The following is a 26,403-nucleotide window of genomic DNA, read 5'->3' on the forward strand; positions in this document are numbered from 1 at the left end:
TATAGAAAATGTCCTGAAAATTTATTGAATGAATTTAAATGGGCATGAATAGTGATTTTACTCTGCTAAAGTTTTATTTGAACTGTGTTAATTTTTTTTTTCTTTTTCTTTCTTTCTTTCTTTTCTCCACAAAGTTCCACTCTTATCCTGGGGACCCAGCTTTAACTTTAGCATCTGGTATGTTGAACTTAGTGGCATTGATGATCCCGATGTAGTACAACCCTGTCTCAACTGGTACAGCAAGGTAGGACTGTATTTTAAAATCCTGATTTTATGTTTCTGATACCTATAAAGGGAGAAATGTGTAAAGCTTTTGTCTTCATTGAGAATAATTTAAAATACTGAGAATAGTAATAACTGTAATTATTAATCAACTAATATCTATTTACATTCTGCCAGCTGCTAAGCAATCTTTATAGCATTTAATCATTACCACTCTATGAGATAGGTAGTTATTATCCCTCTTTTACAGATGATGAAATGGAGCACCGAGACTTTGAGGATCTTGCTTGGTCCACACAGTTCACAGTCGTAAAGTGCCCACACCAGCATATAAACTCATGCAGTCTAGCTCCAGAGTCTGCCATTATATGTATTATTAAACCTATCTGATCCTGAATTTTGTTTTCAACCAATATTGATAGAAATATTTAAACACAGTTTTTAGTGGGGTAGTGTTGATTCTGTGCTGCTTTGTTTTTTTTTTAAAGATTTTATTTATTTATTTGACAGAGAGAGACACAAGCAGGGGGAGTGGGAGGGGGAGAAGCAGGCTTCCTGCCAAGCAATGTGGGGCTTGATCCCAGGACCCCGGGATCATGACCTGAGCCGCAGGCAAATGCTTAATGACTGAGCCACCCAGGTGTCCCTCTGTACTGCTTTTATAATATATTACTCTGTTGTGTTTGTTGAGTAAAATAGGAATATTTACTTTTCCTTCAAAGAATTTGAAATAGCTTCTGTAAATATTATGATCTTGTGCTTATAGGAAGTATAAAATTATATTTAACAATTTTGTTCATAGATCACTTTATACAGTAGATGCAGCCTGAAAAATGTGAGTTTAAGTTATTGAGAAATAGGTCTTTTGGGTTTTTTGCATACCTTTTATGCTTTGTTTTGTTTTTGATGAGTATTTATTCGACTCTTATAGCTTTTTTTTGATGGGGGGCTCTCTCTTGTCAAGGAGATGATAAAGCTTTAGTCTATTCACTACTTCTTACTACTTTTATTTGCAAGTAGGGGTGAACTGATCTACTCATAGGAGATTGGGAAGCACTATAAATTCTTTCTAAGGCTTTTCATAATGGAATTTTGGCTCTTTTCTGGTTAGTTTAATTGAGGAACTCTTTGATAGTTTATTTGTGGCATTTGATTATATTCAACTTAAAATAGATGCTTTTAGTATTTTCTGTATTTTTCATATATTCTTGGATTTCCTATAATACTGTAAGATCTTTCAAGGTAGAAACAATATTTTTAAATGTTAAAAATCACCTTTACAGTGTTATACACATAGTTGTATAAACTTAGCATCTCCTAAATTCTATTGGTTCTTTTAAAAAATAATGATTAAATTTCTCTGATTGTTGAATGCAATTTTCTCTTTAGCCTATGGTGTGTGTGTGTGTGTGTGTATGTGTATTTTAGTATACTGACACATATCTCTTGATATTGTAGAAAGTTGCAAATTTCACCTGTTACCCCAACATTGTGGAGAGATTATATTTGAGAACATAAAATTTTTCAGTCTTAACTTTTCAAGTTTGCTGCATTTATTATGAACCTCTGGAAATTAGATAAAATCTTCACCTCTTTGAGTTTCAGTCTTTTTTTTTAAAGTGTTGAAATTCTATTTCATAAATTTTCTCCTACTGTATATCTATATGCAGCCTGATAGAAAACTTACAATACAGATATGATTCACACTCCTAAAGTCAACATGATAAAAAGGTATTACTGTTAAATATGATTCCAGATAGTTATGATAAATCTTTATTTAGAAGCCAAGGGTAAGAAATTTAATAAAGTTTGTTTGGATAAAGAATGAATCTTTGTTATTTGAATAAGGAAAATCTTGGTTAAGTGTAATACTTAAGGAAAAATGTTTTGACATTTTATTAATTAGAAAATCAGCCAATTACAAATTGATTTGTGTTTCAAGTCTTATAAATCTTCCTAAAAGGTAGTATTCTTGTCTTTTAAAAGAATAATGCTTATAAGTAAATAATATTATTGTTTGGTTATCATGCATTGCTGCTTTGTCATTAGTTAATTTTGGTAATTTTTATTTAGGAAATTTGTGGAAATTTCATAAATTATTCTTGAAGATACTGCTTGTTTGTTTGTTTTTTTAAGTTTTTTATCTGAGCTTGTATTTTTGGCATTCACCTTAATAGGGAAGAGTTAGTACATTGAACGTTCTTCTTTTTAGATTCTAGTTAATTGATATTTTTACTTTATAGCTATTTAATAGATGATGTAGCCAGGCTTCGAAAAAAATATAAAATTTAAATAGTCTTTTTCTGATCATTTTGAGTCATAGATTCTGTTTGTGGTTTTTGAAATACATAAAACACTTGATAATATTTGCTTTTCATGTAATAACTTGAACCAAGAACAAAAAGTGTAATATAACTTATATATATTTTTTATGGTTTCTAAGCTTTCAGTACCAACATTGTAATCTGATGAGTTAACACCACGGAAATTATAATCTTTGCAATCTTAAGTGGTCTTTGATAAACAGTTTTTCTGCTTTTTCAGGCTCTAGAATTAGGTTTGGTTTCATTTTTTTATATCTTTCATCTTTATGAAATATATACCTTTGGGTATATATGTGTATATTTGTATATCTTCATCTCTTCTGTATCTTTCTGCTATATGCTTTTGTGACTTTTGGCAAGTTATTACAACTGACTAAGCTTCAGCTTTGCCTTTCAAAGTAGAAATAATGATACTAATGAATAGTACAAGGCTTAGCACATAGTAAACGCTCACTTTAGGTTAGTTGTCACTTATTGCCTACCATAATAACTAAGCAAATCTCTTCTTTTCATACTTTCTCTTGTGTTCCAGTAGTACCGTGAACAGGAAGCTATTCGTCTTTGCCTAAAACACTTCAGACAACACAACTATACAGAGGCGTTTGAATCGCTACAAAAAAAAACCAAGATTGCCCTGGAACATCCCATGTTAACAGATCTACATGATAAACTGGTGTTGAAGGGTGATTTTGATGCTTGTGAAGAATTGATTGAAAAAGCTGTAAATGGTATGTTATAAACATGTAAACTTTGTTTATTAGGGTGATTTCAAGTATATACAAGAAATAGTTTTTTGAAAAGAATATAATCTTATGCCAATTATTAGTTTACCTTTTTTCCCCTCTTTTTACTCTGTAAAGATTGTTAGCTTGTTGAATTATGTGCTGCTTTTATATAAGGTAGGTCCATAATGATACTTGAAAAACAACAAAGAAACATATTTGAACTCACATATCTAAATCTAAATTGCCATCTTGGGAAACCATGGAAGCATGCAATTGCATTTATGAATGCTAACATTGACTAGCACTAAACAGTGTTACAAAAAGGCTTTAAATGTTACCTTCTGTTTTGGAGGCCTATTGCTTTATGTATTTTTGTTGATAGAAAGTTGCCATTTATTTAATGGCATAATTTGGCATAATGGATAGTTGGATATGTTAAAAAATGTTATTAGTAGAAAGTTATAATGAATAATGAATGAGGAGATTTGTACTGGAAACATCTGTGTGATATGGATGCTACGTAATTGTTGATTTTTCTTGGATGGTTTTTAATCTGGTTTTGAAAGAAATGTGAATATTAGAACATGATATAATCTCCAAAGATAATTGTTTTGGAGGATGACATCTATTTGAATATTTAGGGCCTGGTATGTTTTGTTGTTTTTATTTTTATTTGTTTATTTGTTTATTTTTAAAGATTTTATTTATTTGACAGAGACACAGTGAGAGAGGGAACACAAGCGGGGGGAGTGGGAGAGGAGGAAGCAGGCTTCCCGCGGAGCAGGGACCCTGATGCGGGGCTCGATCCCAGAACCCTGGGATCATGACCTGAGCCGAAGGCAGACACTTAACGACTGAGCCACCCAGGCGCCCCTGTTTTGTTATTTTTAAAAAGGATCTTTGTTGTTTTTTATGGAATGGTATTCTTTTAAAAAATAATCTCCCACAGTGACGAAGAACAGAATAGGTGTTGTGGTATAATTGAAAAAAATATATTGGGATGCCTGGGTGGCTCAGTCAGTTAAGCATCCAGCTCTTGGTTTCGGCTCAGGTCATGATCTCAGGGTCTTGAGATTAGCCTGGCTTTGGGCTCCCTGCTTAGCGGGGAGTTTGCTTAAGATTCTCTTCCTTGCTCCATCTGCCCCTCGCTCTGCTCAGACACATATGTGTGTGTGTGTATATGTGTGTGTACACACTCTCTCTCAAATAAATAAATCTTAAAAAAAAATTTCTTTTTAATAGGGTGCCTGGGTGGCTCAGTTCGTTAAGTGTCTGTCTTCAGCTCAGGTCATGATCCCACAGTCCTGGGATCGAGCCCTGCGTTGGACTCCCTGCTCAGTGGGGAAGTCTGCTTCTCCCTCTCCCTCTCCCCCTCCCCACTGCTCGTGCATGCGCTCTCTCTCTCTCTCTCTCTCTCTCTCTCTCTCAGATAAATAAAAATCTTTAAAAAAAATTTTTTTTTAAATATTTGGTCTTTGTCTCCTAAAACTCCTGAAATTTAGTGGAGGGATAAGAGTGTTTTTTGTATGCTGAGATGACAGGTGGCTAGGGTCCCTAGATAGCTTCAGATTTCCAGAAAGACCAAACCCTGTGTGTAGAGGGCTGAAATTTTCTGCCCCACCAGCCCACTGTGATCTGCAGAGAGGGGATAGGGGTCAGAGATTGAGTTCAATCACCAGTGGCCAGTGTTTTAATGAATCATGCCTAGGTAGTAGATACTCAAAAAAAAACAAAAACAAAAAACAAAACAAAGAAACCCCTAAACATTGAAGTGCCTGAAGAGGGCATAGAAAACACACACACATACTATCTCTCTCTCTCTTTCTCTGTCTCACTCACTCTGGTGAATTATTGAACCTGAGGGGGTTTGTGGGAACCCCAGATTTACAGGCAGTAAATAAGTACAGGTGGCCTGGGTTTTGGGGTTGGCATCTGAAGTGGGGATAGTCTTTTGGGACTGAGCCCTTTAACTTAGAAGGATCTGACAGTAACTTCAGGTAGATAGTGTCAGAATTGGATTGTTGGATACCCAGTTGGTGTCAGAAAATTGGAGAAACAGCTGGTGTGAGAAAAAACCCCACACATTTGGTATTAGAAGCATTACGAGTAAAAACAGCTTAGTGCTCAGTATAAAACTTGTGGAATGAAATTTGGTGATTTTTTTTTTTAATAGAACAATAGACTTTCTCCATTCTCTGCTTTCACATATTTTAATCTTATCTCTGTTATCATCCATTATTTTTTTTTAAGATTTTATTTATTTATTTATGAGAGACACAGAGTGAGAGAGAAGCAGAGGGAGAAGCAGGCTCCCAGGGAGCAGGGAGCCCGATGCGGGACTCGATCCCAGGACTCTGGGATCATGACCTGAGCTGAAGGCAGACGCTTAACGACTGAGCCCCCCAGGTGCCCCTATCATCCATTATTATTATGTGCTCATTTATCAAATAGGTTGAATATTTTACAACTGAAGAAAATGGAACCAGTACTGCCTTCTTTGAGTTTATAAATTTTAAATTAACTTGAAATGAATTGCTTTTGGCTCCATTGCTTTGTAATAACAAACCTGCCTCTCAGCCTTACACATTGTTACTGCTTATTTAATTGGTAATGATACTTGCAAATAAATGATTACTATGTTTGAAATAGAATAAACTTTGGATTATAAATAAATAGAATATATATGATTATTAGTCTCCTCCCAAACCATTAAAATGCCACCAATGAAAGTATAAATGTATGTATGCCATTTCTAAGAATGAATTCTATACATTTTTTTAACTTAAAGATGAGGAAGTCACAAGTATCTTCATGGTTTGTTACTTTTGCTTCAAATATTTATCTTAAGGCATGTAATATTTTGTTAAGGTAAATAACAATGAGAACAACAAAAACCACTGGCAACTTTATGCTATTACTAGGCTAAAAACAGTTATATTTAAAAACTGTGTCTTTATCAATGTACTCATTTAAGAGAAACTGTTAAAGTTGTGTGCAACTTTGATACTACACGGACTTAACTTACCTTTCTGGCTCTAGGAAGAGCCCAAGTTTTAGGGAAAATTGGTAATTACTCTATTCTTGAGACTTAGAACGCAGTCATATTTTTTGTACTCCTCAAATGGCTTGGAACAGTGTTTAGTTAATAAACATTCCTTCCAGGGTTGTTCAATTTGCTGCTGACTTCACTGATGATGATTTGTTGGACAAATAAGGAAGTAAACCCTGCAGAGTTTTTTGGCTTCTGCTCCACTAAAAACATAGCAGAGAAGGGCAAGAAGTTCCTGTTTGCTAAATAGGAAAGCTTAGGGAATCAAAAGCATCTTATAATGGAGGAAACAAAAATTATGTTTAGTGTATCTTAGTGTGTTCTTCAAATATGAGTATTTGAGATATTTGAGAGAAAGTGTCTCTAATAGGCTTCCTATTTGTTAGAAACACCCCTACATTTATATTTAATTTCATTACAGATCCAATACCCCTGGACCAATTTATTGCTACTTTCTCCCTGACAGTGCCAGGGGGAAAAAGTAGAATCCAGTGATGATGGGCAAAAGTAATCACCTAGGAACAGGAAGTATTCAAAGAAAACCTAACCTCCCTTTGCAGTGTTTATCTTATTTCTTCCTCTTTAAATTAAACTTCGCTTTTTTATTTATTATTTTTTTTATTTTTTGAAGATTTTTATTTATTTATTGAGAGAGAGAATGGTAGAGAGCATGAGAGGGAGGAAGGTCAGAGGGAGAAGCAGACTCCCTGCTGAGCAGGGAGCCCGATGTGGGACTCGATCCCGGGACTCCAGGATCATGACCTGAGCCGAAGGTAGTCGCTTAACCAACTGAGCCACCCAGGCACCCTAAACTTCGCTTTTTTAAGATAAGGGAGGGATAAAGTTTAATAAAATGGTCCTAAAGCTTCAACTGGAAGTCTTTATCTCCTTCCCACTTTCCCCTCCTCCTCTCCCTTTTCTCTCTTTCCCCCTTTAATCATTTCTTTTCACTCCATGGTTTATGTGGTGGTTGTTAATTTTGTGGCAAGCCTGTTTCCCTCTCAGCACATTTTTTAAGTGAGATCTCAAGTCTTGTAGGAATTACCTTTGTGGCAAGGTTTTTTTTTTTTTTTCTTAAGATTTTATTTATTTGACAGAGAGCGAGAGAGGGAACATAAGCACGGAGAGTGGGAGAGGGAGAAGCAGGCTTCCCGCTGAGCAGGGAGCCCGATGCGGGGCTCGATCCCAGGACCCTGGGATCATGACCTGAGCCGAAGGCAGACGCTTAACGACTGAGCCACCCAGGCACCCCTGTGGCAAGGTTTTAAACTACAGATTTAATATTGTTAATAGCAACAGGGCTGTTCATATTCTGTATATCTTCTTGAGTGAGCACTGGTAGTTTGCGTCTTTTAGGGAATATTCCCATTCCATCTAAATTGGTGAATTTATTGGCATAAAGTTGTTCATGTCTTTATGACATCTTTATGTCATATCTTATTCTTGAAATTGGTGATTGTTGGTTTCTTTGCCTTTCTCTGTTTTTCTATTTCATTGATTTCTACCTTTATCTTTATTATTTCCTTTTTTCTGCATAGTTCGGTTTTAATGAAATGAGAGCTGAGGCCATTAATTTGAGATCCTTCTTTACTAATACAAGGATTTGGTGTTAAAGAGTTACCCTCTAGTGCTCACTTCGGCAGCACATATACTAAAAAAGAGTTACCCTCTAAATGCCAACATGAGTTCACTCCTTGGTGAGTCAGAAACTGGACCAGGTTGATTGTTGCATAGAGAAAACTGATTTGCAGCAGAGGAGATCACAGTGAATGGCTTCCAAAGCTGTGACTCCCTGAGAGAGGGTGATTGGGTTTCTTTTGTTTAGGGTCAGGATGAATATTTAGATTGGGAATCCTTGTCATCATATGTAGAGGTGAGCGAGCATAAGGTCACACACGTGCCTTAAAGAAACATGCCTACACATACATTGTGTGTTGTGTAAATGAAGCTGAGGCTCCTCCTTGGGTGGAGATTTTAGTATTATAATGAGATAAAAGTAGTTGTTGTTCCTTCCAGAGGTCACTCCATGGTCCTTCTGTGCAGGTGCAGGTTGGGGGTTTAGCTCAAAAGGTCTGGGTGGTCTGGGCCTGCGGGGTTCTTGTCAGGGCAGTCTGCATCACCTCAGGGGTGCTTTCAGGTTTCATTTACCTGAGTTAAGAGCTAAACAAAAGAATAGCTTATGGAAAAATATAAGACAAAGGTTAGTGAGTACAAGCAGGTGGGCAGTGTCAGGTCTTGGGATCTAGTTGGTGACATAAACACTGCTAGCTGTATATAACAAATTTTGCTGTGTTGTGTTTTCATTTCTGTTCAGTTTAAAATATGTATGCATAATGACCAACTCTATGCCTTGTTTTGTTCTCTTGTGCTTAATCATTTGGCCAGGATATTTAGTACAAGGGTGAGATGATGTAATGATAGTGGATATCCCTATGTAGTTCATGTTCTCAAAACAAATGCTTTCAACATTTAATTGTGAAGTATGTTATTTGATCTGGGGTTTTGGAGATCCTTTTATTTTTTTTTTAAGATTTTTATTTATTCATGAGAGAGAGAGAGAGAGAGAGGCAGAGGGAGAAGCAGGCTCCCAAGGAGCAGGGAGCCCGATGCGGGACTCGATCCCAGGACTCTGGGATTGCGACCTGAGCCGAAGGCAGATGCTTAACCCCAGGTGCCCTGGGGTTTTGGAGAGCCTGTATTAGATTCCTAGATTGCTAAGAGTTAATGTTATAAATGGGTATTGAATTTTACCAATTTTTCTCTATCTTTTGTGATATGATTTTTTTCCTCCTGAATTGTGTTAATATGTGAAATCATAGTTACTGTTTTTCTTTTTTTCTTTTTTTTTTAAGATTTTATTTTTATTTATTTGAGAGAGAGAGAGAGAGAGAATGAGAGATAGAAAGCACGAGAGGGAGCGGGTCAGAGGAGAGAAGCAGACTCCCTGCTGAGCAGGAAGCCCGATGCGGGACTCGATCCCGGGACTCCAGGATCATGACCTGAGCCGAAGGCAGGCGCTTAACCAACTGAGCCACCCAGGCGCCCCAGTTACTGTTTTTCTAATGTTAAACCTCAGATATACTTAACTTTGCATTTCTCAGATAAATCTATCTTTCTCATATATTTTTTGGTCTATTTTGGATTTAGATGGACTAATGTTTTGTTAGAATTCTTCTGACTATATTTTCATTAGTAAAATTGGCCTTGTAATTTTTCTTTATCTTACCTTTCTCTTCAGGTTTAGTATCATTGTTACGCTGATCTCACATAATGTGTTAAGGAGTTAGCCTTTTCTTCCTTTAACCCGTGTATGTGTAAGATTTGAATTCTTTCTCATATTCTTGGTAGAATTTGTCATTATGCTGTGCTTAGAAATTGTTTCGGGAAAGTATTTTTGTCTGTCAGTTCAACTTATTAAATGTTGTAAGACTATTCAGGGTTGTTTGGTTGGTTCAGCTTTTAACAAGATATCTTTTTCTAGGGGTGCTTGGGTGGCTCAGTTGTTAAGCATCTGCCTTCGGTTCAGGTCATGGTCCCAGGGTCCTGAGATCGAGCCCCACATCGGGCTCCCTGCTTGGCAGGAAGCCTGTTTCTCCCTCTCCCATTCCCCCTGCTTGTGTTCCCTCTCTCACTGTGTCTCTCTCTGTCAAATAAATAAATAAAATCTTAAAAAAAAAAGATATCTTTTTCTAGGAATTTTTCAGTTTTACTTAAAATTTCAAACTTCTGGGCATGAAAATATGCCTGATATCCCCTTGTTAAATGTTTTCAGGATTTCTGTTTCAGGATATCTCTTTTTACTCCTTCTATTTCTCATTTATGAGTTCTTCCCCCACCCCATCACTCTCACTGCAGAAATTTATTAAGTTTATTGGTCTTTTGAGGAAACCAGTTTCTGGTTTGTTGATTCTTTCTGTTATTTATAATGTCTTCGACTCTTGCTTTAGTTGTCTTCTTTCTCTCTTTGAAACTAAGTTTCTGTCTTTTTGTAACTTGCTAAGATGGATTCTTGGCATATTAATTTCCAGACTTGTTATTTTCCCATTTATACATTTAAGGGTATAAGTTCCCTTCTACTTATTTTTTAATTGTGCTATGAAGTATTTTCATTTTTGTCCAGTTCGACAATTTCATTATGAAATAATATGGCTCGTTTATGAGCCATAGTTATATAGAAATGTAGTTTTGTTTTTAATTTCCAAATTAAATATCCAAATTCCAAATTTCATTTTCGTTGTTGTTTTAACTTATTTCTAGCATGAAGGCCTGGTGGTTAGAGTACATATTCTATAGAATTCTATTTCTTTGAAATTTGATGAGACTTACTATATGGTCCAGTTTGTTTAATTTTTATAAACATATATATTTGGACAGAATATGAATTCTTTATTTGTTGGGGCAATTTTCTGTATATGCCCCATTAGTTCAGTTTGCTAACCATGTTGCACAAATTTTCTTTACCAATAGTGATTTTCTATCAGATTCTCTCAGGTACTAAGAAAAATAAGTTAACTCTTTCTCCTGTGATTTTGGAATTGCCCATCTCTTATGGGTTTGTCCAATTTTGCTTTATATATTTTGAAGCCATGTTTCTAGATACATACACAATTTAAACTATTTTTTAATTAAATCTTTTATCATTATGAAATGTTTTTATCTCTAGTAGTGTTCTTTATTTTTTTGTTTAAACTCAATTAACATAAAATGTATTATTAGTTTCAGAAGTAGAGGTCAGTGATTTATCAGTTTCATATAACACCCAGTGCTCATTACATCACATGCCCTCCTTAATGTCCATCACCTAGTTACCCACCCCCAGTAACCCTCAGTTTGTTTCCCATTCTAAGAGTCTCCTATGGTTTGTCTCCCTCTCTGATTTTGTCTTGTTTTATTTTTTTCCTCTCTTCCCCTATGATCCTCCATTTTGTTTCTTAGAATAATTGTCTTTTTCAAATTGACTTATTTCACTTAGCATAATACCCTCTTGTTCCATCCACATCGTTGCAAATGGCAAGGTTTCAAATTTTTTTGATGGCTGAGTAGTATTCCTATATATCTATATCTACACACACACACACACACACACACACACACACACACACACACACACACATCTTTATCCATTCATCTGTCAATGGACATCTGGGCTCTTTCCATAGTTTGGCTATTGTGGACATTGCTGCTATAAACATTGGGGTGCCGGTGCCCCTTCGGATCACTACATTTGTATCTTTGGGGTAAATACCCAGTAGTTCAATTGCTGGGTCGTAGTCAACTTTTTGAGGAACCTCCTTACTGTTTTCCAGAGTGGCTGCACCAGCTTGCATTCCCACCAACAGCGTAGGAGGGTTCCCCTTTCTCCGCATCCTCGCCAACATCTTTCGTTTCCTGACTTGTTAATTTTAGCCATTCTGACTGGTGTGAGGTGGTATCTCATTGTGGTTTTGATTTCTATTTCCCTGATGCCGAGTGATGTTGAGCACTTTTTCATGTGTCTGTTGGCCATTTGTATGTCCTCTTTGGAGAAATATCTGTTCATGTCTTCTGCCCATTTCTTGATTGGATTATTTGTTTTTTGAGTGTTGAGTTTGGTAAGCTCTTTGTAGATTTTGGATACTAGCCCTTTATCTGATAAGACATTTGCAAATATCTTCTTCCATTCCATCAGTTGTCTTTTGGTTTTGTCGACTGTTTCCTTTGATGTGCAAAAGCTTTTTATCTTGATGAAGTCCCAATAGTTTATTTTTGCCCTTGCTTCCCTTACCTTTGGAGACGTGTCTAGCAAGAAGTTGCTGTGGCTGAGTCTAGTAGTGTTTTGTTAAAGGTACAAATTGTCTTACCTTAAGCTTTCATTTGGTAAGTATTTGCATAATGTATCTTTTTTTTTACCTTTTATTTTCAACCATTCTGTATCCTTTTTTTGTTTTAATAAACATCTATAAATTTAGTTCAAAAAATCTGCCTTCTTTTGATTTGAGCATTTATTTCATTTGCGTGATAGAATTAGTGGTAAATATATAGGTTTAATCTTACCATTTTATTATATATACTTTGTCATGTCCTTTATTTTTTGGTTGTTAACTCTTAAAACTTTTTAATTTTCATTTTTTTCTTTTTGTTTGGAAGCAACATACTTTGTTTATCTAGACTATATGATCAGTCTAGAAATTACAGCAACTATACATATTTAATAAAATTAATCAGTGCCTTTTTCCATTTCCTGTACTAGGACTTAGTGGACTTTCAACTCCCATCTAGTCACCTTCCAACTCATATGTTATTGTTGTCCTTTATTTTGATACCACATTCAAAGACCCAATAAAATATTACTATTCTTACTTATTGCACCAAATTACTTACTAAGTTTTTTGTTCTTCAGTAATATTTGCATCTTTGATCTTGTATCTAGGATCATTTTTCTTCTGTCTTAAGCATATATCCTTTAGGATTTCTCCTCCTCCTCCGAGAGAGAGAGCTCATGCATGCGAGCAAGAGGAGGGCAGAGGGAGAGAATCTTAAGCAGGCTCCACACTCACTGTGGAGCCTGGGGGGGAGCTCTATCTCACTACCCTAAGATCATGGCTGGAGCGAAGATCAAGAGTTGGACACTTAACCAGCTGAGCCACCCAGGCACTCCTGTCATCTCTGTTTTGATGAGAAATGAGTTTGATAGAACTTTGGGTATAGGTTGCAGTACTATTATACATGCCCTTTTTTTTTTTTTAAATCTTGGATGAGGTTTGAACATTTTTTTTTTCCCCTCTTGGTAAAAACTTCCTAAGTTTCATTTTTTATCATGTACTTTTTAAGAGGATAGTCACTACTGGAGACAAGAACAGCTTGTGCCTAGTTAGGACTGTATGAAATGTGTTTGTAATAGTCTTAATCATAGGGGGAAAAAAGAGGTGGTGTTGGACCTAGAGACTTTAAATAGTTTTAAAATTGTTAGCGACTTCGGTCTTAGCATGCTTTCTCCTAAGTGATATTTTCATTTCTTTTGCATAGTTTTACTTTTATCAGACCCTTCTGATTTCCTGCTTTAGATGTTTGTCTGAAATAGAAATACTAGCAACTGCCTGACTTCCTCTTAAAACATAGAAGTAATTTTTTTTAAAGATTTTATTTATTTATTTATTTGAGAGAGAGAAAGAGAAAGAGAGCATGAGAGGGGGGAGGGTCAGAGGGAGAAGCAGACTTCCCGCTGAGCAGGGAGCCCGATGTGGGACTCGATCCCGGGACTCCAGGATCATGACCTGAGCCGAAGGCAGTCGCTTAACCAACTGAGCCACCCAGGCACCCTGGAAGTAATTTTTAAACCTAGTTCACAGTAATGTTTAAATGGCTCACTTTTTAATTTGTTTTTGAGACTTTCAAAACAGTGGAATGAGTGTTGTCATATTTTTATAGATGAGAATGTCATTATTTAAATAGAGAGCCTAAACTTTTGCTGAATCATATAAAATATCTACAAGCAGGCATATTAAAACAAAAGACAAGATCTTACAAGAGAGGAATATAGGAACATGGTGAATAATTGGGATGCAGAGGTATCAACTTTTCATTTATTTGAGATCTTAAAAGGGAATTCTTTTAAATTAAAACAAATTACTAAAAGCAATGTATTTTGAAAAAAATCTTTACCCTGCTTTAATCTTTGCAGCATTTTTATTGTTTCAGGGGATTTCAAGCTTATAACTGATTTCTAGAAATTAAACTTGTTCTGTTAAAAAATAAAGTTTCAGGGGCGCCTGGGTGGCTCAGTCGTTAAGCGTCTGCCTTCGGCTCAGGTCATGATCCCAGGGTCCTGGGATCGAACCCCGCATTGGGCTCCCTGCTTGGCGGGAAGCCTGCTTCTCCCTCTCCCACTCCCCCTGCTGTGTTCCCTCTCACTGTCTATCTGTCAGATAAATAAAATCTTTATAAAGAAAGAAAGAAAGAAAGAGAGAGAGAGAGAGAGAAAGAAAGAAAGAAAGAAAAAGAAAGAAAGAAAGAAAGTAAGTAAGTTAGTTTCAGGGCACCTGGGTGTTTCAGTGGCCGACTCTTGATTTCAGCTCAGGTCAACAGTCTGCTTGAGATTCCCTCCCTCTCCCTCTGCCCCTTCCCCTGCTCACTCTCTCTCTCTTTCTAAAATGAAATAAATAAAATCTTTTAAAACGATAAAGTTTCTGTAGCATGTAGTATTACTCTTTACCAAAGCCTTAATAAACATTTGCATTATTACTTTTCTTTTTGAAGACATAAAAGAAGATTCTTAAAGCATGTCATTTTATTGAAAGTAGCTATTCCATGTAACCTACTCCAGATCCATCTGGACTATTTATTGATAACCCCGTTTCCCTGGCAAGAGGCAATAATGCATATTAGGATAGATTAAATGAGAGTCATCTTTATCATGTTTCTCTGTAAAATGCAAATACATATTTTTTTAAGTCATTATAATATTTTTTGTTTGGAGTGGTTATATGATTTAATATTATAACATGAATCAATGTCAAGAAGCTAATAAGAGAATTGGATAGTTGGTAGTGTAGAGGGATATGAGAGGGCTGGAATTTATAGATTTATAAATTCATAGATTTCTAGCTTTTGTCTTACGTTAAGCCATGATTTCTTTCAAAAGAAGAGGTGTTTGCTTTGGTTTTTATTTTGTTTTTTGGTAGAACAGCTAACTTCTCAAACAAGCCATTGCTTACAAGGAACCACTTGCAAACAACAGGAATGCTTCAGTAAGTAATCTAGGGTAGGGCAAACCAGCATTCCAGAGAAGATATGAAACATAAAAAGTAAACTTTAGCCACAGTAGCAGTAGGTCTTCATTTAAGAGGGAGATTACATTGTTTCCTTTAAATCATAAATAATTGGGTGCCTTGGTGGCTCAGTCGTTAAGCATCTGCCTTTGGCTCAGGTCATGATCCCAGGGTCCTGGGATCGAGTCCCACATTGGGCTCCTTGCTCCGCAGGAAGCCTGCTTCTCCCTCTCCCACTCCCCCTGCTTGTGTTCCCTCTCTCACTGTGTCTCTCTCTGTCAAAAAAATAAAATCTTAAAAAAATAAATCATAATTTTTTCAACTCTTTTCATTATTTTAAGATTGGATTTGTTTAATATGTAGTAGAATGATCTGGTATGGCAAGTTCTCTTTTCCAAAGTCTTGGTTATTTTCATGTGTTGTTGAATAGGTAAATTTTGCCGTGTCTGTCATAGTATTTTATCTTAGATTGTAATAAAAAAATAGTCTATTATATGTATGTTAGTCCATTTTATATATGTGTATATATATATATATCCATCTTTATATTTAGTCCGGAGAGTTGAAAAGATTTTGGACTTTGAAATTGGGCTTTATACCTTTTTGTTGGGAGTCCTCGGGCATGTTATTTAACTTCTCTAAACCTTACTTTTTTAACCTTTGCAATAATTAATAATCCTCATAGTGTAGGGTTTTTTTAAGGAGTAAATTAGTTTAACCTTTGTGGTGTTTTGCTCACAGTTGGTACTCAATAAAAGTCAATTCTTTTTTCTTTGGTAAGATTTTTTTTGAAAAGTTATTTCCAGATTTGATGCTGTATCTAAGTAATTTTCTTTGTGTTTCATAAGAGTCTCCACAGAAGAGTAGGAGACATCAAAGAGAATTGTTGTCTTTTAGAAGAGTGAAGACAAAAGGAATTCATTAGGGAAAGAAGGAGACAAATTTAAAAGTTCCCCAAATAATTTTTTTCAAATGTTTGCTTGGCTACTCTGTGCAAAATGGTGTGCCTTTTTGGGTTACCATTATATACTAGGAATGTGCTTTATTGAAAGTAGTTGTTTTATGCACGATTTTTTTTTTAATGTTAAGATACTAACATTAAGATGACTCAGAGGAAATGTCAATCATGTGGCTAGGAAAGTCCCCCTGTTCTCTGCCCTTTTTTTCTATTCTAAGCTTTTATTATATACTGAGCATATCTGATGTGCTATTAGCTGTCCATTTTTCAGGAGAAGATTAATTTTATCTACCTAGAATAAGACCATCATAATTTCTAATATTTTAAACTTGGAGTAGTTAATATTTTAAATGTTGCAAGTAATATCCTCTGCAAGCCTGACTGTAAATAAACTTTGGACATATTTGGCTCTCTTTGTCTTGTTATAAACAAGCTAATGTTAATGTATAAAGCACTGATTGTCGAAATGTGGATGTGTCTAGTGAGTTGTGAAGAATAGACATTTCAGGACTAACAAAGGCTATGAAAATGGCTTATGTCACAATATGTAACAATAACTATGTTACAAAATTCTTTTGAGGTTTAGAAAATAATTCCATATATTAGTTGTTTTGTGGCTTCTGGTAATTGTAGTACTCAATGCAAAAAAATTGGGAAAACAGGAAAGTATAAAGAAAAAAAACCCCAATAAAAAAATCATCCTAATCCTAGAAACCAAAGAAAACCACATAACTTTTTGATGCATTACAGTGTTTTACTTTTTTCCACCTGTGTGTCTCTGTGTGTATTTACAAATTATTTTACAGAAATTATATAATGTTGGGGAGTTCTTTTTGCTTTGAAAATTACTAACAATATTTTCATAGGACAATTGTGTTTGATTAAAGAAAAACAACATGAAGGTCTTGATGGGTAGAGTATTTGTAAGCTTTTTAGGTTAGTAGGAGTGGGGGTAGAAGGATTGGTTGAAGAAACAATTAGAGAATTTAATTTTACTTGCAATGTTCAGAAGGACTTGAAAGATCAGGGATGGGATCCTTCATTTGAGTAGAACTCTTGATGTGATCACTGCCATAGCAGCTCTTAAAAGAATTTTCCCTGGTGGATTATGAGTTCCCTTTCCAATGCAATAACGCCTAAGGGTTGAAAGAGGAGATGAAGACTTTCCCAAAATGAACATAAGGTAAAATCGGCCAAACACACATAGTTCCAGTAAATATATTGGGTTATAACAGTGGTGGAATCTTAGTGTGCCAGAATTTGGAAGGAACCTCTGGCCCTATCCAACTCTTAAAAACGAGTTTTACGGATAAGGAACTTACTTATCAAAGTTGTATAACTAATTATAATTAGTATAAGAGACTTATGTAATCTGGCAATTGGTTACTGTTAAAAAAATGAAATTTATAACTTTTCTAGTTTTCTCTATTTTTGCTTTGTATTTTTCATGTCTGCAGTTTCCTTGTCTTTCTTAGTTTTCTATTCGTCTCTGTATATTCCTGTCTTTTACTTTTTTCTTTCTCTTCAGTTAGCCATTATGTAGAATTAATGCATATTTTAAAATCATTGTCTTTATCAGATAATTGTCTTCTGTTTAATTTTTTAAAAAGGATTATTTAACTTTTATGTGTCTTTCTCAAAACTGAATAAAATTCAGTTACTCTGTTTTATGTCTATAGAATTCTAAATTAATGATACATATTTTACTATCACCTTATCATTATTAATAGGAGCCTCTGTTAATTTTATCTGAAAAAGAGCTTTCCAGTTCTTGTAATGGGAGAGTATTGGTCAGAGTAGGGTGGATGGGCAAGAATTACCAGAAAAGCCCACAGGGGAGTAGATTATGATAGAAACACTCTCACTAAAATAAGTCATGAATCGGGCGCATGGGTGGCTCAGTTGGTTAAGCGTTTGCCTTTGGCTCAGGTCATGATCTCAGGGTCCTGGGATCCTTTCCCGGGAGTCTGGCGTTAGGCTCTGCTCAGCAGGGAGCCTGCTTCTCCCTCTGCCTTTACCCCTCCCCCCCTGCTCTGCACTCTCTCTCACTCTCTCTCCAATAAATAAATAAAATCTTAAAAGAAAATAACTCATGAATCTACTTGTTCCCCTTACTATAACAATTAAAATACAAACGCTAATGTCTGAGTGCTGACTTCAAAAGGAAAGAATATTAGAACTTTCTTTTTATAAAAACTTTGAAGTCCTAAAGGCAAAGAAAAAGAGCAACTAGAGGCGTATATGGGATGGAAGTTTTTAGTTAAAGCCATCTGAAAAGACTTGAAAGCTAAAGGGTGTGGTTGCAGTTGAGCTTCATAATTACCCAGAAAAGAAAGAAATTAGGGAGATGTCTGTACGTTACCCAGTCTATGGCAAGTGTGTAAGTCACGGAGAACAGACAGTTTTACTTATAAATTCTTTGGAAAAGTATTTATGTTCAGGGACTAAATGAAGAAAAAGGGAAAACCTTTTTTCAGATTGAGATCAGAGTCAAATGATAGAATTTATAGTAAAGTTGTCTTTATAAATTATAATCTACATGGATTCATGTAAAAGAAAACCCTTGTTTAAAAAGTAAGAATATGTTATTATATGACATGACAAGTCCAGAGGTAGATTTCATGGTTGGTCAGTTCAGTGATCCAGTTTCTTTTCCTGTCTCTGCTTTGTCGTCATTATTGAATTGACTTCATTCTCATACCTGTACAGATCCGTACATTACATACAGATAGGAAAATTTCCAGAAGAATAAAAGTAGATTTATCTTCTTGATATGTTTATTTATAAGCAAAGGAAACATTGGATACATTAGCCAGAATTGGGGTCCACACCATTCTTAAATTAATCTTTGTTGAGGGACATGGGATTAGGGCTTGATAATTATTGAAATAGATACATATGGGGAGTTCAATCTATGGCAGCTAGTGTAACAACTCCTCTTAAGAAGTAAATTACTAATTTATTGATGAAATAAGTTCAGAAGTAAGGCAGAGTGAAACACACGGCCCTGCCTACCACTTAAGAGCTGCATGATTTTGGTTAAGTTCCTTAATATCTCTAAACACACGTTTCTCCATTTGTAAAACAGAGATGATAATGTCTAGTTCATAAAGTTGTTTTTTTTAATTAAGTCATATTTAGTCTATCTTAACTAAGACAAAATGAATCTTCCTGAAGATATAAGGGCCTACACCAAAGTTGTCATGGCACTCATTTTCTTCTCTAGTTTTCTTGTATTTGTCATGACAAAAATGGGGAAAACATAGTAAATTTAGTATGAGCTGCCACTAAAACAATTTGTTTACATGGTTGTGTCAACTAATACTTTACTATTTATATTTGAGATAGCGTGAAAACTGAAATGACACATTTTCTAAGAATGTGCTTTTTAGTAATTTCCCTTAATATAGGCTTTTTCGTTTTTTTGCTATAATAAAAAGTGTAAGCCAGTTAAGATATAAATAATTCTCTCTCATTCTTGGATATTTGCAGATGGTTTGTTCAATCAGTACATCAGTCAACAGGAATATAAGCCACGATGGAGTCAAATTATTCCCAAAAGCACCAAAGGTAAGCCTTATTTTCTGGGTTGTGAGTGGTTTTGCTTTAATGTCTCAGTTTCATTTTTCCCAGGGCAGCTCAAGTTTTACAGTACTTTGTGTGGGATATCAAGTGTTTAACATAAGATATAGGTTCCTTAACTAGATAGAGGAGTTAGTTTACAATATTAAACTTTTCTTGTAAACCTTTTTGTTTTATCACTACAACAGAAGATTGGGCAGTTTTAACACAAAATCCCCTCATAAACTGCGTTTATAGAGGTACTGTAAAATTATAGGCATAGTGTTGTCATGCCAAATGTGTTCCTGATACACCCTCAGTTTTGCAGAATTGCTCACTAAAATGAACAGGGCTTATGAGGAAAGTAGAAATGGGGCATGCCATTCTAAATCTCTGGAACTTTTGAAGCAGATATGAATGAAAACTAGCGTGGTAACCCTGATAAAAATAAATACTGGTACAGTTAACTCCTTACAGGCATTTCTGTTGAGCATCACAGTGAGATTGGAGGCTTAAGCCCTGGGACTCATGCTTCCTTCTTTCAGCTGTCAACCTTAGAGGGTATTTATCAAAACTTAAAATCTGATCCAGAGCATAGTCTTCTCCATTAATCCATTTTTTCATACAGGGGAAAGTATTTGTCACTTCTTGATCTTGACTCACTGCTTTGCCAGATGGTTAATATAGTGGAAAGTGTAGCAATTGTTTAGTGCAATTACTTGCATTAAAGGAAGGCAGTTCTGTGGATGTTTAGCTTTTTTCTGACAGTCCATAAATTACTAAGCACTTCTCTTTAATTGGGAGAAAGCTCTCCCCTGATAGTGTTAAACATTAATATACTGGAGAAAATTGCTTACAAACCTCCATAATTTCTGTTATTCAGACATCATTTCTCCTGCTTTATCAGTCATTTTTGAGGTAATTTTTGTCAGAGAAACACATGTTGTAGCAGATTGTAATTGTGTATTTGAAAACTAATGGGTTAAATATATAAAATGCAAACATATTGACAAATTTATTTTAGTGTCTTACTCTGTTCTTGAAAGTGGCAATACTGACTGGGCGGGGAAGAAGGAAGAAAAAGATAAAACCTCAATGATAACAAGCCGTGAAATCTTAACATAACTATATTGGAAAGGAGAAAGAATTTGCAGAGGAGTTCTGAATGAAAAGTCCTTGAATACAGTAGAAATGGAATGATACTTCAGTTTGGCGTGATATCTTCCCTATATAAGAACTGACATTTCAGTATTTTTCACAGTACCCCAGTGAAATTAGTAAAACCGTGAATGGTCCCTGTTTTATATAGAAGAAAGCTGAGACATGGAAAATTATTAGCTGAAGTAATATATTTCAGTTAATAGGGGAGTTATAAAGAAAAAGTTTTCTGGTTTATATCAAGACAGGCATTAGAATCCTGCAACCTGTTGAACCATTGAAATGAAGTTGTATCTTTATATAAGATTTGGTATAAAGTAAGATATAATACAAGTTGAACCATAGTTCTACAGAAGTTTAAAAGTTTCCCTGATTATATTTCAAACTGCCTGTTAATCTCCATGATGAAAATAGGAATCAGAGGGAAGTAAATCTTACACTTCTCGGTCGGTACTCAAGTTATGTGGTAATATAAATTAATACAAAACTTAATAACATATTAGTTTTCAGTAGCTTAGTTGTATGAACTTTAAAACTGCTCATTATACTAATTAGGTATGCTTGGACTAGAGACCTGAGATCTAATTCTGTAACTGTTTTCCCCCTTCACTTTGTTACGCCAATAGTTTAGAATTTTTTGTCTTAATGTTTTTATGGAATATCCTGCATCCTTGCAGATTTATGGCACTGGTCATAAATACATTGGAGAATGTTTCCTGTTGAATTAATAGCCTGAAAAAGAGCAGGGTAATTATTATAAACATAAATATATTATTTCTTTTGAGTCTTTTTACTTGTTCTTGATATTGAAAGAATAAATTTGGTTTTTGTTTTTGTTTTTTTTTAAGATTTTATTTATTTGACATAGAGAGACACAGCGAGAGAGGGAGCACAAGCAGGGGGAGTGGGAGAGGGAGAAGCAGGCTTCCCGCTGAGCAGGGAGCCTGACGCGGGGCTTGATCCCAGGACCCTGGGATCATGACCTGAGCCGAAGGCAGACGCTTAACGACTGAGCCACCCAGGCGCCCCTGAAAGAATAAATCTGTTTTAATTGTACTGCTCATTGCAGACTTATGAATGCAGTTACTCTGGATTTCCAGTTATTCTGTTATTCTTTTTATTTATTTATTTTTTAAAGATTTTATTTATTTGACAGAGAGAGAGATAGCAAGAGCAGGAACTCAAGCAGGGGGAATGGGAAAGGGAGAAGCAGGCTTCCCGCCGAGCAGGGAGCCCAGTGTGGGACTTGATCCCAGGACCCTGAGATCATGACCTGAGCCGAAGGCAGACGCTTAACGACTGAGCCACCCAGGCGCCTCTTTTTTATTCTTTTTAAAGAACATATTTGTTTCTTCTTCAGGTGATGGAGAAGATAACCGACCAGGAATGAGAGGGGGCCACCAAATGGTTATTGATGTTCAAACAGGTGAGGAATATTTGCAGTGGAAAGCAAATTCTTTTAAAAGTTATACATTCTAAAATATAAGGTAAGCACAAAGATACTTCTTCCATTCATTGCAGAGGTGAAATACCAGCCGTAATAACCAAGTAGCAAAGAAAATAGGACATTAGCCACAGATTTAACATAAAGGAGGTAGTAACACATGAGGGAAGGGAGACTGCTGCACAATTGATATTAGGTAACCTAAAAGAAATGTGCTGCCCTTTCTAGCTGTGAGTGTGTGTGGTTTTATATATGTTTGGTTTTTGTAGTAAACTGTGGAGTATTTCTGGGTTTTCGGTGCACTTGTATTTTAATGCTGTAATGTGGGAATTATTGCAAGAGAATGAAGATATTTTTTGAGAAAGAATATCAAATTAAGTAGCTTAAGTGTTGATAGATCCACTAATTGCTTAACACTCTTCATAAACCTATAAATAATTTGTTTTAGCTATTCTTTTTTGCTGCCTTTTAGACTTTATTCTGTAACTTGGTAAAATTTTTCTTAGGTTTCTACAGCCTGGGACAACTTAGATACCATTGTATTTAGAGGTTAATGCTAAAATTATAGTAGGTTTTAAATTACCATCTGGAAAAGCAAATACCAAGAATTCAGTATAATTTTCCTTTATTATTTGGTTTTAGAATATTTAAGGGAGTGTCAGTATCCATTCAAGTAATATTTTACTTTTACTTTTTCAGTTCTGTTACTGTGTTATGCTGATTCATGGTGCCTCAGGAATAATTTTTGTTGACTCACATCATAAAGTAATTAAGAATAAAAATTATCGCAGTTTAGATAATTATCTTCTAGGCATTAATGTATTTTCACAAATGTTTTGTAAGTAACAAGAAGAGAGGTTATAATATCTCTTAAAATAAATTGCTAAATTTGTATAGTAACCTGTGAGCTGGTTTAGGAGTATTACTAGTTTCTGTATGGAAGAGGTTCATTTCAGGGCATCTGACCTTGCTCCCCTAATGTTGGTCTATCTCCCCAAATCCTTTCCCTCCCACAGATACAGGTTTGACTCAGCTGTAGAGTCTTAGGCTTCCTTTCTTCTGAAAATCCAATAAATATACATATGCGTTCCTTTTTTTTTTTTAAGATTTTATTTATTTATTAGAGAGAGACAGTAAGCACAAGCAGGGGGGAGGGGCAGAGGGAGAAGCAAACTCCCCTTTGAGTAGGCTCAACACGGGGCTCAATGCCAGGACCCTGAGATCATGACCTGGACCAAAGGCAGATGCTTAACTGACTCAGCCACTTAGGCACCCATGTTGTTGGTTATATTCTAATATATTTAAATTTTCTGATGATTCTGCTTATTCTTTTCTAGTATATAGACTATGCTTCTTCAAGGCTGTAGTGATCATTACCTTGGGATCTAGGTAGAAAAATTAACTGTTATATAGAGCTTTGCATTCCTTCAGGCAACGTTTGATGCTTTCTGAATTTAATTTAGGTACAGAGCAGAATTTGGGATATCTTTGGATTTGCTCTTTAGAAATCCTTCTATTTCTGTTATAAAACTATTAATAGTATCAGTTACCAAGGTATTTTCCTATCATGTCTGTACCAGAGCCCTCTTATAACAGATACCATGAGATTGATCTTAATCATCTTCAAAGAGATTATATTTATTGTTAATCTTTGAAAGAACTTTTTCTAGTCTGGTCTTACTGACATAGCAACCAAATATAATGGTTGAGGGTTCAGTTTGTGAGAAGGCAGTGTGTTAGACATACCTGGGGTTGAATCCTGACTTTACCACTGACTTTTTATTTGATCATGAATGAGTTATGATGATGATTAAAATGGGAATAATATGTTATTGGGAGAGTTAAATCAAATAATGTATTTTATATATAATGTATATATTACTTATGTAATATGTATTTTTATGTGCAACATTATGTACAATATATACTGATTGGTTTTAATGAGAATTTTATGTAAGTCTAGAGACCTTTTTAATTTTTGGTTTGAGTTTTTGACAGAACCACACAGTGGAAATATTTTAAAACAATTTTAAAACTTTGGAAAAATAATTTAAAACAACTTGAAAAGCAGTCTTGAGGGAAAAAAATAACTCACCCATAATCCCACATTTTAACTAACCAATGTTATTTCAGTATATTTGCTTCATCTTTTATCTGTGTTGTCCTGACTGATATTTTAGAGAGGAAGGGAAACCATATACTTCTAAGATTTTTAGAAAAAAAAATTAAGAATTTTGCTGATAAGGATTAGGTAGAGTTAGTAGTAAAGAATGACTTTCCCCAAGTAGAGTTTGAATAACCTAGAAGTTTTATCTTAATAAAGTTGATGCCAGAGTAGTGAAATGTAGTAGAGACCCCCAGTCATTATTTTAAATATTCATTTTAAGGATTTCTGGAGCAAGGGCTCTTAATCTGCTTAAGTTATATACAAAATTTTGTTTGTATGTACATTTTTCTAGGAAGAGAATCAGATCATCAAAAGGACTCTTAAAAAGTTAAGAAGACCTTCACTAGTGTAAAACTTCATAGAGTTCATTTCATCTTTAAAGTGGCTTGTATTTCAAAGCAATTATTGCTACCCAGTGTTTCATGTATCTTGTTTTCTTAAAAATATAATGGTTCCTAAATTTTTTTTATTTTTTTATTTTTTTTTCATTTTGCTCTAGCTCTAAGGGTAGAGTAACAATTTAGAAAAGTACCTGATAGCATACATTTTACTACTTAATTTCAGAGCTTTCTGTCATCCTAAATGAATTCTGTCATTTATACCATGGTAGAGAAGAAATACAGTATTTTGTCCTACTGAATATGTATGTCAGTTTTATTGACTATGATCCCTATACCTGGCACCTCTCCAGTTCGGTTCTTTAACTCTGGGTAAAATAGGGCAAATAGAGAGAAAAGGTATATCTATTCTGTTTCAGTGTGGAAGTTTGTTCAGATGAAAATTTAAATGTTCATTGTACCAGAAAGTTCTTTGTTGGGTAACTCTCGTTGAATTTGAGAACCTATAGTGCCAGCCTTTTTTCATCTCTCAGGATAGGTAATGAGACTCAGGCAAAAATCCCAGTATTTGATAACTAAATAGAGGTTAAAGGCGTGTTGCTTGTCACTTGGTAGAGCCCTTCTATGGAAATCTGAACCTTTGTTCTGTACTAATTATATGAAAGTGTTTGCTTGCTTGCTTCTTTATTCCTTTTTTTTCCACAGTGCCATATATAGGTTTTCCTTAGATTCCTTAAAGAAACTTTTGAAGGAAATAGGTGAATATGGGTTTTAGTTGTTATTTACAAACATATTCACTTAGCTGTATTTCTTTAGCTTCCAATGACATGAATCTTTTTTCTTTCATATAGTTACCAGAAAGGAATTCTGGTAAGAATACAAAGTATATTGAAATATATATACAGGAAATATATATTGAATTCAACCAAAGTATCAGTCTCTAGATTTGTAATCATAGCTTTATGTAAGAATATAGTTCTGTTTATAAAGGGAGGCAGATGAATCCAGTTGATAATCTGCTGGGTCATAAGAGTTCAGGGGAATGGCTAAAGAAGGTAAGGTTAAAGAACATGTAAAATAGATTTCTCCTTCTAATTCATTCCTCTCTTCAAAATTCTCATGTCAATTTAAGGTCTTATTAACTGCATTTTCAGAAGGATTAAACTCTTGAATTAAATGTTCTGACATGGTTTCATTTTTATCTTGAATATAAATTTATGTTTCTTAAAACTTTTTTTCCATTTCATTTGTTTTTCTCAAGGTATCTATATATTAAACTAAGAATTAAGTTACCTTCCTTCACTATCCTGTTAACTCTTTTCCTACCTCTTCTTTTTGACACATAAATTTTGTTTAATGTTGGGCCCATGCTATGTGAGTGTATAGGGTTTGTATTCTGTACTGTTTCAAAGTGGAAACATGGATTTAATTATGAAAATAGTGTGCCATCTTGTGGAGGATTATTCAGTCAGCACAGTCTGATTTACCCCTAAGAATGAATAGAAGGATAAATCTTGCATTTGGGCTCATAAAATAAAAAGCCTGCTTCTTTGTGCTGAATGGTGAAAAGACAGTGATGTGTTAATATTTCTACCTTATTTTTAGTATATTTAAGATGTGTATATTAGTATTGCTGGTGGTAAGTCACTGGAGGGTTTATTTAGTACTGGTACCAAAAAGACTTGTGCTAAAGAATATGGTTGAATTTGT

General features: G+C 35.0%; 1 protein-coding gene across 4 annotated transcripts in view; it reads left to right on the forward strand.

Annotated features, from left to right (window-relative positions):
- Positions 1–26,403, forward strand: part of MKLN1 (muskelin 1) — a 186,075-nt gene that overhangs the window by 87,779 nt on the left and 71,893 nt on the right. For 3 of the 4 annotated variants that reach the window (XM_073899209.1, XM_025854921.2, XM_073899208.1), the window contains exons 5-8: positions 135–244; positions 3,082–3,274; positions 19,518–19,595; positions 22,105–22,170. In XM_073899209.1, coding sequence (XP_073755310.1) covers positions 135–244; positions 3,082–3,274; positions 19,518–19,595; positions 22,105–22,170 — 447 coding nt within the window. Of the gene's footprint in view, positions 1–134; positions 245–3,078; positions 3,275–19,517; positions 19,596–22,104; positions 22,171–26,403 lie in introns of those variants that run through there. The other variant, XM_073899210.1, reaches the window with a different exon arrangement.

The sequence above is a fragment of the Callorhinus ursinus genome, unplaced genomic scaffold (genome assembly GCF_003265705.2).
Source record: "Callorhinus ursinus isolate GAN/ISIS: 27379988/994484 unplaced genomic scaffold, GSC_fseal_2.0 scaffold12, whole genome shotgun sequence".
NCBI classification, from domain to species: domain Eukaryota; kingdom Metazoa; phylum Chordata; class Mammalia; order Carnivora; family Otariidae; genus Callorhinus; species Callorhinus ursinus.